This window comes from Passer montanus, unplaced genomic scaffold, assembly GCF_014805655.1.
Source record: "Passer montanus isolate IOZ18808 unplaced genomic scaffold, ASM1480565v1 scaffold13, whole genome shotgun sequence".
NCBI lineage: Eukaryota > Metazoa > Chordata > Aves > Passeriformes > Passeridae > Passer > Passer montanus.
Genome location: NW_024359832.1, coordinates 4,583,152 through 4,596,924, shown reverse-complemented (window position 1 = coordinate 4,596,924; position 13,773 = coordinate 4,583,152). Strand labels below are relative to the sequence as shown.

Sequence of the window (13,773 nt, the reverse complement as noted above, 5' to 3'; positions counted from 1 at the left end):
ATCTTCCAGAGTATTTAAGAATATAAAGCAATTTCCATTTTTTTAGAAAAGTGATAGATGATCATTTCAACTCAAAAAACCTACCAAAGTTTGAAAGATCCTAGAAACAGACCTGAAGTATGTTTCACAAACCACAGATAAAACCATTGTCTTTCTTCAGTAGCTCTTGGGGAGAAATTCATTCAGCTACTTATGGCCTCAGAAAATGAATGTCCTCATGTATGTTTCCAATCACTTTACTATCTACCATTACTAGGAAACAGAATTGTCCACAGTCCTCAGGAGAAATGGTGAAAAATAAGTTTACGTGACTGCTATGGACTTACAGACCAACAAATAATACAGTTGCTGTCGGTTGCAGACGCTCATGCTGTGAATAACAAATGCAAATGCAGGCACAGCTTTTTCCAGTGGGATATAAAACAGGGTTTCTTCTTCACTAGCACCAAATTAAGTCTCAGACAATGTCCAAAACTGGAATAGGCTCCCTAAAGTCTTTTGTCTTGGTATTTTTTTGCCTCTAAAACACAGTCCAGGGCTGGACATGAGAGCACTTGAAATTGAAATCAGCAACTTCCCACCTCAAACTGCTTCTTCTTCAGGGTTCATGGGCACATTTGGTAAGGGATGAATTGAAAAGCAAGTGCTCTTCTTGTGTACGAAGCTCTCTCTGCTCATGAGCAAGAACATGGCCCTAGCCAAGGCTGTTGGAGAGCTGAGAGCCAGTAGCCCTGATCCCTCTTGCCACTCTTGGTGCAGAGCACAAGGCTTCCAAGGCTCGCTCTCCCTTTGCTGGATTCTTGTGCAGCTGTCAGGCAAGGCAGCAGCACACACACAATCCATCCAGAGCATGTTATTATTATTATTATTATTATTATAAAATGCTGTTTTATCAACAGCCACCATCAACTGGACATCTAGTCAGACTAAAAAAAAAAGACAACAAAAAAATTCAGGCAAGGCAGCAGCACACACACAATCCATCCAGAGCATGTTATAATTATTATTATTATTATAAAGTGCTGTTTTATCAACAGCCACCATCAATTGGACATCTAGTCAGACTAAAAAAAAAGACAACAAAAAAATAAAAAAAGCATTACTTCAGGCACTGTTTCACATGTTTCTCTTCCCATTTTGGTGATATTCTTAGGTGTTCTGTCCATCTTGCTATATTTCAGAGAAATGTATCTGAGCATAAAATAATGTATAAAGTCATTATACAAAAAAAGATTCTAAATGCATAACAAGCAACCAAAATTAAAATATGCCCAACATCTTTTCAGCCTATTTCTGTCTTAGCCATTTTTTTTGCATTCAGAAGTAAAACAAAGAATAACTCCCAACTGAAAAATTAAGTAAAACCATAAATTTTCAGTTAACTGTATCAATTTAAGTAATTAACTATTTTAGTTTTCACATCAGAAGCTTGAAGACTAAAAACCAAAACAAAAATCATGACACACAACATCCAGTTCATCCCTGGCATTATTCCAAATAAATCAGTGGTATTACACTGGGGATTAATTTGGAACACTGATGTGAACTGGAGGACTGTTCTATACAGCAACCTCATTGTAACATACACACAAAAAAATAACCAAGACATTATGAGCATCACAAATGCACATGAAAAAAATTATGCACCTACAAATCTATTTATAAGCAAACAGTACATACTATTTCAAGGAAATTTTATTATTTAGCAGATAATTAAGTCAAATTTTCTGAGAAAGAAGGTTTAATAATCATGTAAAATACTTGACAGAATTCCACCCAGGAGAATGTGAAGCTCCTCTAGAGCTCAGTTTTCACATATCCCATTGAAATATGACCAGTGGTAAGTTATGCAATTAATCTTCAAAAACTGTTTCAATCCAGTTTCAAAGATTGACCTGAGTACTCAAGTCTGCTCAGCAAATGGAAGTCACCACCTATACAACACAGAGCAATATAAACTAATGGATCTCTTCTCCCAGCAGAAAACCATTCACATTTCCCTCCTCTGTCAAACACCGTCCCTAAGTCCAGTTTTGCAGCGCACACAAGTTGCTTCTGTTCAGCTGCCTAACCAGTGAAGTTAGTGAGAGGCTGCATCTCCCACCTCACCAGGGAGGCAGGCAGATGCTCTGCCAATTCATCCCTTCTTTGCTCAGGGAGCGAGAGACCGCACAGAGGCAGGAGAAGAAAGAAGTGAATGCAGAACACATCTCTCTCCTGCCGGCTCGCTCGACTCTCAAACACATCTGTAATGTTTAAGGCTGCCTCTGCCTTTCGAAGACAAATCTCTGCCAGGGGATGGTGTTGTCGATCCAGCTGCAGTTTCATGACCCGAACCCGCTGCTCAGCCAGTGCCCTACATAGCACTACATACTTTGTCAGACTGAAACTCATTCGTCATCGCGCGGTTTTCCTATCTGCGACTGACCCGAAACCTCTAAGGCTACCCACAGCCAACCAGCGAAGTTGCTTAGGAGCTGTGTAATGGCTGTGGAGTGGTTAATTCCTATTTTCCAATTTTCGTCCACCTTGGAGCCAGACTTTCTTGCTCCTTGGGAACTTGGCTGTGCCCTCGCTGCCCCTTCCCTCACGGGGACCGTGCCCAGGCGCAGTGCGCTCACTTGAAGGAAACGCAGCGATAAAATATTAAAGCCCTTCCTTGCTCGGGGATGTCCGCGTCGCCTCGCCGGCGGGAGCACCGCAGCGCTCCGCGCCGGAGCCGCGCCCGCACCGCGCCCGCCCGGACGGGCAGGGACACCCCCGAGGTCGCAGCCCCCCGATCCCTAACCAGTGACCCTTCCCCCGGGACACCCCGACACTGCCTCTCGGCACTGAAAGGCGGGATCAGCCCAGGCTGCCCCAAGGAGTGCGCGTGGGGAAATGCTCCCACGCCGTGCTCCGGACGGGGCAATTTAGGCAGTCGTGTCCCGCCCCGACAAAGCACAAAATGAAATCTGAGCTACGGCGGTGACAGAGCGGAGTGAGGGGAAACGGGGCAGCCCCCATTTCTCTGCAGCTACGTGTTGCTCTGGGACAGCGACTGCCCTGAGGGTGCAGCTGTACTTGAGGGGCACCCGCTGGGACGAGGGCGAGGGGCACGACACCGGGGCGCGGGCAGCACTTACTGAAGAAGATGTACTCTGTGTAGCTGCTCCAGATCTTGTCGTCCCTGTACTGGTTGATGAAGGCGGCGGTGCCCGTGGAGTTGCAAGCCACCATGTGGAAGCCCGCCTCGGAGAGCCGGTCGAAGGCTTGCTCCAGGTAGGTGAATTTGAGGTAGAAGCGGGAGGTGTACTTCTCGGGGGGCCGGTCGGGGTCACGGCTCTCGTTGAGGGTCTCTCCGAAGACCTCCTTGGCCAGGGCGATCCTACCGCACACCATGATGCGGGCGACGCGGCGGAACTTGGCGTCCGCCTGGTTGTCCCGCACCGTGGTGTAGGAGCCGCGGTAGCCCACGGTGAGGAAGCCCGAGCGCTTGTCCAGCGCCGCCCGCTGAAGCCGGTCGCTGCTGCCCTGCGAGTTGCTGTCCTCCAGGTCGCTCTGGCAGCCCTCGTCGTTGAGCGAGCTCTGCTTGGTGACCTTGGGCGACAGCAGCTTCACCAGGTCGCCCAGCTGGAAGTACTCGGCCTCCCGCAGGAGCCGTTCCTTCTCGGGGAAGTGCTCGGGCAGCGCCAGCTGCTTGTCCCGCAGGTAATCCAGCACGTACCTGAAGAGGAAGCCGTCGCGGTCGATGAAGAAGCGCGCCCGGCTGTCCCTGGGCAGCTGGCGGGCCGCCGCCGGGCCGCCCCGGCACGGGGAGAACATGGTGGCCAGCGTGCTGTCCGGGACGCTGAGCAGCGTGGAGTGCCTCGTCACGTACACCTGGCCCCCCACGTTCAGCTCCACCACCTCGGGGAACGGCGAGCCCGACGGCCCCGATACCATGTCGCTGATGGGCAGGATGCTGCCGCCCGCCTCCTTCAAAGCCATGGCTGCGAGCGGGCGGCCGCGAAGGAGGGTCTCCCTCCTAAAAAAGCCGGCCTCCCTCCACCCCTCCTTCCCTCCCCTCCCCTCCACCCACACCTCCCTTCCTCCTCCTCCTCCTCCTCCTCCTCCTCCTTCTCCTCCTTCCCCCGCCGCCCGGCGCGCCCGGAAGCGCCTGGACGGAGCCGCTGCTCCGCCGCCCTCCGGCGCGGCAGCGGGCGGCAGGAGCCCGGCCCGGGCGTCCCCTCTCTGCCCCGGCGGTGGGACAGCCTGGGCTGGGCTCTGGGCTGGCCCGGCCCGCCGAGAGCCGACCCGAGCGCCCCCCGGCCCCCGGGGCCCGCAGCCGCGCTGGCCTCGGGGCCGAGCGGCCGCCGGAGCCGGCTGCCACTTTGCCAAGCGCTGCCGCGCTGCCAGGCTCGGCCCAGGCAGGAGCCAAGCCCATACCGGGCTCCTCCCCTCGCTTCGGCTGGCTGGCTGGCTTCGGTTTGAAATTAATTTTTTTTCCCCCCGTTGAAAATCTCCCAGCCTCCCCCAAATGTCTCTGCCACTGTCGCTCCGGTCGGCACTTGCAGTGCTAGAATGATGGTTGTCCTTCCATGAGTAGCATCCAGCAGGATGCATAGGACAGCATTTTTGCCCATCTTTCCTCTATCAGCATGCCTTTAATATGAGTGAAGAGGGTATTTAATAGAGGGCACAAAAGAAACCAGCGTTCTGCTGTGCTCGTGGCACAAATCTAATGGGTCCTGATGGGACACAAAGGCTGGTTTTGATGTTGTGAGGATTCACTATGTCAAGGCACGCTGGGATCTTGATTTTCAGAGAATCTAAGCATGCTCTTTAGATAGACGATGGAATTGGGGTGATTCAAAGCAGAAAAAAAAGTCAGCTGCCTTTAAGATCCAGATGACAGACACTGATTTGGAACACATTAGTGTCTGGATTCTTGGCTGTGAAACATCTCCATTTATACTATATTTAAGCAGTATAGAGTTTTTAATTTTTACCTGTTTCTAGTGAGAGCCACAGCTCATCTGCATCCAGCTTTCTGATGCATGTATTTCCAGGCTGTGCTGCTGGAATATATTAGAGCCCAGATTTGCACTCATGCATTGGCTGAGAGATGTACAATTGTGTTTGCCAGTAAAAACCAAAGCCTAAACCTGACTGGGTTTCTCTGACTACCAGTGCTGGGGCTGAGTGTGACTGTTAAGCTGGGTGTTTCCATACATGGGAACATTTTAGCTTTTTTTGGGTTTTTTTTGTTTGTTTTTTTTTTTTGTGGGGTTTTTTTTTTTGGTGGTTGTTGTTTTTTTTGTGTGTGTGTGGTTTTTTTTTGTTTTGTTGTGTTTTGTTTTTGTTTTTTGTATGGTGAGGGTTCAACTATTAATTGTGCCACATAGACAGGAGCCCAACTTGTTCTTCATTTAAACAAGAGTGACTTCAGACTGGGGTGCGTAAAAATCCTCAGCAAGTAGATAGCTGCAGTCTATTACGTCCTCACTAGTGTGCTGTGATCAAGATGACCAGTCATCCAAAGCTTGGCCAGGGTCTTTAAACCACTAGTACACACTTGTCTGCTTTAAAGCAGTAACTTGCACGTCTACAGCACTTCATCTGACCTGTCTTAGATATCTCTTTCAGGGTGGAAGGAATCTGTCCATGGTGATACTCTCCTCACTTCACTTGCTATAGACTAGCCCTCAAGCTGTGTTTAGAGAGAGCTCCTTTAGCTTTTACATGGCTAAATTGATAAAAGACTCCTAGAAAACTAGATATGTTGTGCTTCGGACAGAAGAATTTTATGGAAGTTAAGGGGCATGCAAACAAATGTGCAGGAAAGATTTCATGAAACATTTCTGCAGTGTTCCTTTTTAAACATTTAACCACTTACTGAAACCAATTAATAGCTTTGAAAAAAGAAATAACTGTAAGAAACAAAGTAAAATTTTGTCCCTTTACTTGTTTATTTTGTTTGACATGGTCTTAAAGTCTAGAAGAAACATTCAAACTGCTGGGCAAGAAAGAAGGGCATCTTTGTTTATTGACAATTTTGCTGTATGTTTCTGTAGGTTTAATTCCTTGGGATATGAGAGGAGTCAGTTTTCATTGTCTTGTTCATTTCTGCAGGGGATGTTGTTTCTCTTGAGGATTCAGATGACATGTTTTTGCTGATTTCTAAGAGGACAGATTTCCTTTCCACTGTATTTTGTGTAATATAGAATAATAGTTTGTCCACGTCTAAGACAACTCACTCCAGAGTATTGCATGGCTGTGACACTGCAGCACCACACTTATGGACAGCACTGAAGTGTTCCTATGGTCAAAGTGGTGCCACCAGCAAGAGGATAATTGCGTTTGTTTTTCCCCTTCTGCTGCAGCAGAACTGTATCTTAAACACTCTCTCTGGTGACTTGTGTTTGCAAGGATGTGTAATCTAAGAATAGATAGTTCAACAGGTTAGAGTGACATCACTCGCCACACAAAATTTACCAGCGTTTGTCGGTTTGCATAGAAGTCATGCATAAAACAAATATTAATGTATTACTTATGGAAGTAAGAAGTTTCTGAGGATTATCAGTGAAAGAAGGGACAAACTGTGCTAGGTTCTTACTAGGCTCAACAGCCACTGTGACACTTGAAAAATCCGTACACCAAATGTTACTGTCACTTCCATACTAAGCTCCTTTATGCTGCCTATTATTTGGTCAGCTCATGGTTCCCTCTGTGAATAAGCATATGCTAGGCCCATCAATGTCTTTCTTTGAGTTGATGAAAATAGCCCATATAAACTCCAAAGGTAATGGACAGCGAGAACTTGTTTGTACTCTATGGAGTAGGAGTCACTTTCTTACAAGTTTACATTATGTATTGTAGCAGCATCCTGCAGTGCTATTTGAATGAAGAAGTCTAAGGGCAGTACAGTGGAGAAAAGTAAATCTTTAAGTACAAAGGTAAATATCCTTAAGCTTCAGACGTGATGGTTTCTGATGCTTAAAGCAAAGAAGAAAAATGCCGGTGAAAATCTGTCATGATTCGTTTCTTTATCTGTCAGGACTGTTTTGAGATTGGGCTGAGGAATTCATGTTAGTTGGAGATTCCCTTAGGTAGGCACACTGGTGCAAGCAGCAGACAGCAGCAACAACAATCCTTTTGGAAGTAGCCTGGAGGCGCACAGTCAGGATAAGTTCCTCAGATAAAAAGTTCTTTTCACTGTAGCCCTTCCTGCCCTGGAGTCAGTTGGTGTGCTGGTTTGACCAGTCTGCATGATAAATCTCAACTAACCTGAGAGGTTCATGCTGAGAGAGGGGGAAAACAGAAAAGAGGGTCAGGAAGATCATCTGGACCACATCATGTCGATCAACCAGGTCATTCTAATGAAACATTCATGTAGATAAAAGTATGCATTTACTGCTGCTCAGACAGTTCTAAAATGGAAATTAGGATTTCAGGAATTAATGCATTTACTTGGCTTACTGCTCAAACAGGTTTTGAACTGATTTACCCAGGTAAAGATAACTTTTTTACATATAAAAATGCTACACTAATCTCATGTGAAACTGTATTTGGTAAATTGTTAAATAGCATTTCTGAGAAGGAGAGAGGTGATAGAGTTTTGTTCATGAGAGACTTGTTTTAAAGACATTCTTGAATATGATAGAAAAAAGAAAAATCATTCACTAATACAATACAAGGTAATTGGATAACATGAAATAAAGGATACATAACCACTTTTCAAGTTAAATTGTAAAAAAAAAAATCTTATTTCTCTATGAAAATGAACAACCAATAAAGGATAATGCGTAGTAAAAGAACAGATACTCTCTTAGAGTGAGAGAAATATAAAAAATTCTTTATTCCCAGCAAGAGAATTAATTAAGTGGACTTTTTTAGTAAGGAGAAAATTCTTCTGGTGGGCCCCTGGTGAAGTCAAAGGGACTGGGTCCTTTGTTCTGAGTTTCAGGATCAGGAAGGAAGAGTTCCTGCAAAAGAAGCTACAGATCATTTCTATGAGCAGGTCTGCAGTAATCACAGAAATCAGCTAATAAGCATTTAAGATCATTATGTTGTCTTTCAAACAGTCATCAGCACAAAAAAAATATATTAAAATTGTAGACAAGAATGTGACAAACTGCCAGCAGAATCATGTTTCCAACACTGTTGTACTCTGGCCCAGTAAGCCTACAAGTCTTGGCCATTTTCACAATTCCTTCTTTCCTTTCAGTTGTCATTTCTGTCATTTTTACAGCTATTAATATTTTCCTGTTAAGAATTCTTCCTGTTAAGGTCTTGTTTCTCTGTTAGCAACAAAACATCATTCCAATGTACTGATTTTTCTAAAGCCTTTGAGCTTGTCTGTTTTCCATCCACCTACCAGTCAACACTTCAATACATATGTTCTGTTTGTTCCTTATTAGCTCATTCAGCACATTTTCCTTCCAGTCCTAAGATTCATCCTTTTTAAACCTTAGATGTATTTATATGCATCATTTCATTATTCTGAAATGATTGGAATTCTGTCCTACAAGAATTTAGAAATGTTTGTATTTATATAGCTAATTATCAGAGTTAAAGAGAAACACTCATACATGTAGATGTGCTGTGGGAATTTGTACATTCAGGACCTAAACAACATTGTATACATTTGGTTAGGACTATAGATTATTTATTTGCAGTACTGGGACTTAAATTGGAAGAAATTAGCCTGCAGCCTGATTCTGGGAATCTGGGAACTTTCTTTACAGTCCGTAGTTATTCATAGCTCTAATATAAGTTGCATTTGAAACATAGCAAGCAATTAAGGTTTTAAAAATGATGCATTCTCAGGGGAAAAAAGAAGGCCTGGTGAGAAGTTTTGTAAGCCAGGTTAATCAAGAAAGAATTTAGCAACTTTTGCTTCCCAAGGACTGGAAGTTTTACTCACTTATAGTTAATTTATCTGTTTTCTGACAGTATTTACAGAGGTTACCACTGTGAAGTCAGCTCTGTCATACTGTGGCTGGAGTGATTTGTTTGAATTATTCATTACAACAGCTGCATTAGCTTTACCTGACGAGTTGTTCAGGTTGAGAGCCACTTTTCACTTACGAAAGTTAAAATGATGCCTGTGTTTTCATACTGTAGCAGTTTGGAGTATTCCCTACTAACAAACTAGTATTCCCTGCTAACAATTCCAAAGTGAAACTAAAAGAAAAACAACCCCAGGAATTATAAACCTTTGTTAGAATATTTCAACTGTATTTTTTTACCCAGACATATATGAGAATGATTTGAAATTTTTTATCATTGGATTTATTCCATGAAAAGTGCACAATTTCTTTTCATCATTAAGATTAGCACTCAGAATTAGCATTCCAAAAATATTTTGTTCATAGTTCCTTTTCAGAGCAGAAATGTGTCTTCTATGTAAATTTACACTAGCATAAATCTGACTAAATTCTAACTTCAATGTGTCAAACTCTGCATTTAACATATTCTGCCTATAAACACCCCCATAGCAAGAATCTGTTCACTAGCAGTTAATTAGGCCTAATAGCCTGAACAGTTATGCAAGTGTATTCCAAGTATGACAATGACATTTTTCTCACTTTTCTCAGTGTAGGCTGTATTTAGCATTTGAATGTACTATTTTTTTTTCCTTCTTCATTCATTTATCTTTTTGAAAAAACATCTTTTAAATGTTGATCAGTGTGAAGTCATTTCCACAGTACTGCTTATTGATGTTCTGCTCAGCTGCTCATTTCTTTCTTATTCTCCAGCAGCAATTTACCAGAGCCTGCTGAAATGAACAGCTTGACAGAACATGTGTATATATATATATAATCATATGGTTTCCTTATAGTGAAGTTACACTGTATTTCATTAATACTTCCTCAATATTAAGACATTTAATATGGTCACTTACTATAGCAACAGTTTTTATGCAATTACACACATTTTTGCTGTCATCGGAACAGGGAATCTCATATTCTCTTGCTGCCACTTTGTTATGAACCTAAATTGAATGAAATACAGAAATCTCAGGTAGTGAGGACATAGGTGTAGTGGTACACACTTGTGCCGGAGCAGTTACAGTCTGAGTCTAACTGTTTTGTGAATAAAGATTTTGATTTTTCTGTGTTTTGATAGAGTTGACACAATCACAGCTCCTTTTGGTTTCAGCTTGTGTTTGCAGTGTTCAGGACTTCTGACAAGTAGGCACTTAGTGTCTGAGTGGGTATGTATCTACAGTCTAGCACACAGAAATGAATGCAGAGTGTTTATTTCAGGAACTCCCTACAGTAGTGCAAATTATGGCTTCTCTAAATTCAGTACAGGTTTTTCCTGTTTGCTCTAGGTTATCTAATTTTGGAATAGATGATCATAACAATCTTTTCCTTCTTCATTAAGGGGGAAAATTTCAAAGAAAATATAATGCACAATGCTTTTCCAGTTTAAAATTGTGCTCGAGTTTCTACATGCACAAAACCAAGAAAAGTCATTCTGTTAATATCCTAATTTGCCATGTTAATGTCAACGTTTCTGTTAGTTAAATGAAAAAGGAAGAAGACATGTCAGTCAAGGCTCTGATTATGCAAAAAAATTAAGGCCACATCTATAACAGAATATTCAAAAAACCTTTCCCAATTCACAAAATTTATTATGACTGAGGTGCCTAAACAGGAGGTACTATTTTGGCACTGGACATACAAACATTTTTGCAGTATCTGAAGAGCCCTATTGCTTATGATGAGAGTACTAATTAATGTAAAAAGTATGCACATGCAATGCAGGATCAGAGATTATGCTAAATCTTTGCTTCTGTGTTAGTTATGTTGCTGTTTTGTTAGTATAAAATAGTATTTCTATAAAGCTTAAAACAATAATTCATAATGTTTTAGAGCTTACTGTCTACTTATGCCATTCACAAGAGGAAAAATAGCAAATTGAAATATGATAATTTGTTTGTAATTTCCATATATTTTTATTCTTTCTTTGTGTACTTGTTATTTTCTTCCTGATGTTCCATTGTAAAACCAAATCAGAATAGAAAGATAGAATTTCTTTGTCACACAGGGGGCTGCGTTCACAAAAGAAAGCAGCAGAAGGTGTTATAATGATAAATTAATGATAGCTTTAAAAGAAAAAAGTATGGAAGTGACACAACTCCAAAGAATAGCGCAGTAAATTAACACATGAGACTGAAAAAAGTCAGTAGTACTAATAATAATGTGCATTTTATTTTACAGCCAACCAAATTGTTATCACTATCAAAATAGTATTAGACCATAAGGAAAAAATAAGAAAGTAAAATTCATGGAGGTGTCAGCCTCCCACTTTTATTTAGAAGACAAAAAAAAAAGTCAGGAAAATAGACAAAAAATAGGCACATACACAGTTAAAGACATTATGCTGCACCACATTATTTTCCCTTACTGTCATGTTGATAGTTTGAAACTGTTCCATGTTGCAATTGGCAGACTTTTTTAAGGATATAACTATATCTTAAAAGAAGTCAAAACTACAGAAGCTTGTCATACTTGGTTGCACAAAATGAAAGCTGAGAGGAGTACAATTACTGTACATGACTACGGTATGAGTTCTGAAATCCTGAATGGCCAGGTTGGCCCAAGGCCAAATAAGTTGAAACTGATCCTAAATACATTTATGCTGAAGACAGGAAGGAGGTCAGTTTCACAAGAGGGGGTTTCTGACCCTCATACTTTATTGCTAGAATCAAAAGGACAAAAAAAAAAAAAAAAAAAAAAAAACCTGAACCAAACAGCCTCAACAAAGCAAAGCAGCCTTAATTTGTTTCAAGATGTTTCTAGGAAATAAAATAATATATTTGATTTGCTATCCCAGTCTCATATTCCTGGTTTCTCTGAATTAGAGCACCATGTGTGGATACAGAATACAATGTTCCTGGCACAGTCAAATTTCTGGTCATTGGTTCTCCTGGCACCTGCTGCAAAGGAAAGGGCATCGGGGAGTTTTCCAAAGGGTGTCAGGGATGATGCAGGTACTGGAAGGACCAGCCTGGGGGTGATGCTGTCTTGGATGTAAGAACAAGGAGGAACTGTCAGAGCTGAAACAGTGACTAAGAGTCATCATTGTAGTGATGGTTCTCTAGTCTTACTTCTACTGCTGACATAAGTCTAGAAACTTTTCTTGTTGCCCTTGATGCCCTGGTCACATTTAATTCTGTCAGGGCATTACCTTTCCTAACCTCATTTCTGGCTGGTAGGAAAGTCTGTCTGTATCCCTCCAAGGCTACCTGTCCTTGCTTCCACCCTTTGCCTGAGCAGCAATCTTGGCCCAGGTGCCTGTAGCAGACTGGGAGTACGAAGTCACTTGTCCCTGCCCTGTATTTCATCCTGGATCCCTATATCCAATCCATAAGCTTTTGCCTGGCTCCTCTTCCACTTCCAGGGGGAGCTCTGTGCACTCCAGCTAGTTGTTGATAAAGAGTGTGACACTCTGTCTTGCCCTGCAAGATCCTCCTGGAAACTGTGCTAAGGCACTTGGAAAATAATGAGGAGATTGGTCACAGCCAACATGGCTTCAGTAAGGGCAAATTGTTCCTTACAAATGTGATGGCCTCCTACGGCAGGGTGACAGTGTTGGTGTATAAGGAAAGAACAACTGGCATCATCTGCCTGGACTTGTGCAAAGCATTTTCCTGCACAACGTTCCTGTCTTTAAACTGGAGATATGTGGATTTGGTGGATGGACCACTTGACTGATTAGGAATGGGTTGGATGGTCACGCTCAAGGAGTTGCAGTGAAAAGCTCAAAGTCCAAGTGGAAGCCAGTGATGTGCCATGTTCCTCAGGAGTCAGTCTTGGGACTAGCGCTGCTCAACACCTTTGTTGGTTACACACACAGTGGGATTGAGTGCACCCTCAGCAAGGTTGCTGACAGCACCAAGCTGAGCATGCAGTCAACACACTGGAGGGAAGGAACCTTGACAGACTTATCAGGAAATAGATGATCTTTGAGGTCTCTTGCAGCCCAAACTATTCCATGTGATTCAACCTCCCTGTCTCTTGTGAGACTCTTTCAATAGCTGCTAACCCCTTCTCATTTAATATATCAAATAGGGAGGAAAGACTTCTAGAAATTATCTGAGTGCATCAGTAACTCAGTTTCTTAGGTATTGTAATATTAGAAGAATGTCTTATAGTCAGCTGACCCTATTCAAGCAAATTGTAGTCTTACCTTAATGTGACCTCTCTAACAAATTCATACATAGAGAGGATGAAAACAAAAAGAGTAAATGTAAGCAAGGATTTGCGTGGAATTTTTGGGGTGGTAATGTGCTATATGACAGATTAATGGGACGTTTATAGACATTAATATACAATAATGTAAGCTCAGTAATAAAATGAATATATAAAAATGGAAATATGTTTAACCAAGTAGATGGGAGGGTGAAAGAGCTAGTCATATGAGGAGAAGTAGGCTATTATGGGCACAACTTAAATCTGGCTTGAAGATTACATTATCTGGGCTATTAAAAATAACAGTCACAGATTAGATGAAATCAGCAGAAATGTGAAATGAAAAGTTTGTGAAATGGGAAACCTTTGCCTTCCTTATGAGCAGCAGCCATCAGGAATGAGACCACTTAATTCCTTTTCACTTTGGGGCAAAGGAGAAGGTAAAAAATGTTGTAATACCAACTTAAATGAGCCAGAAAATGCAATGTGAAGAGGAAAAGTTTGTGTTTTCCTTCCAGCTGGTCTAACACGTGCTATGAGAAAAGGCAGAGAGGAGTCAAAACATTCCCTTATGCATTCTCTCCATGGCTGGCTTTCACATAGTCAT

The 13,773-nt window shown here is 42.4% G+C and overlaps 1 protein-coding gene across 3 annotated transcripts in view; it reads right to left on the bottom strand.

The window, feature by feature from the left end:
- The window catches only part of KCTD8 (potassium channel tetramerization domain containing 8), a 92,144-nt gene extending 88,125 nt beyond the window's left edge, over positions 1-4,019 (bottom strand). For 2 of the 3 annotated variants that reach the window (XM_039699080.1, XM_039699081.1), the window contains exon 1: positions 3,126-4,019. In XM_039699080.1, the coding sequence (XP_039555014.1) occupies positions 3,126-3,969 (844 nt within the window). In that variant the 5' untranslated portion in view covers positions 3,970-4,019. Of the gene's footprint in view, positions 1-1,774; positions 1,935-3,125 lie in introns of those variants that run through there. The other variant, XM_039699082.1, reaches the window with a different exon arrangement.
- Positions 4,020-13,773: the final 9,754 nt, after the last annotated feature.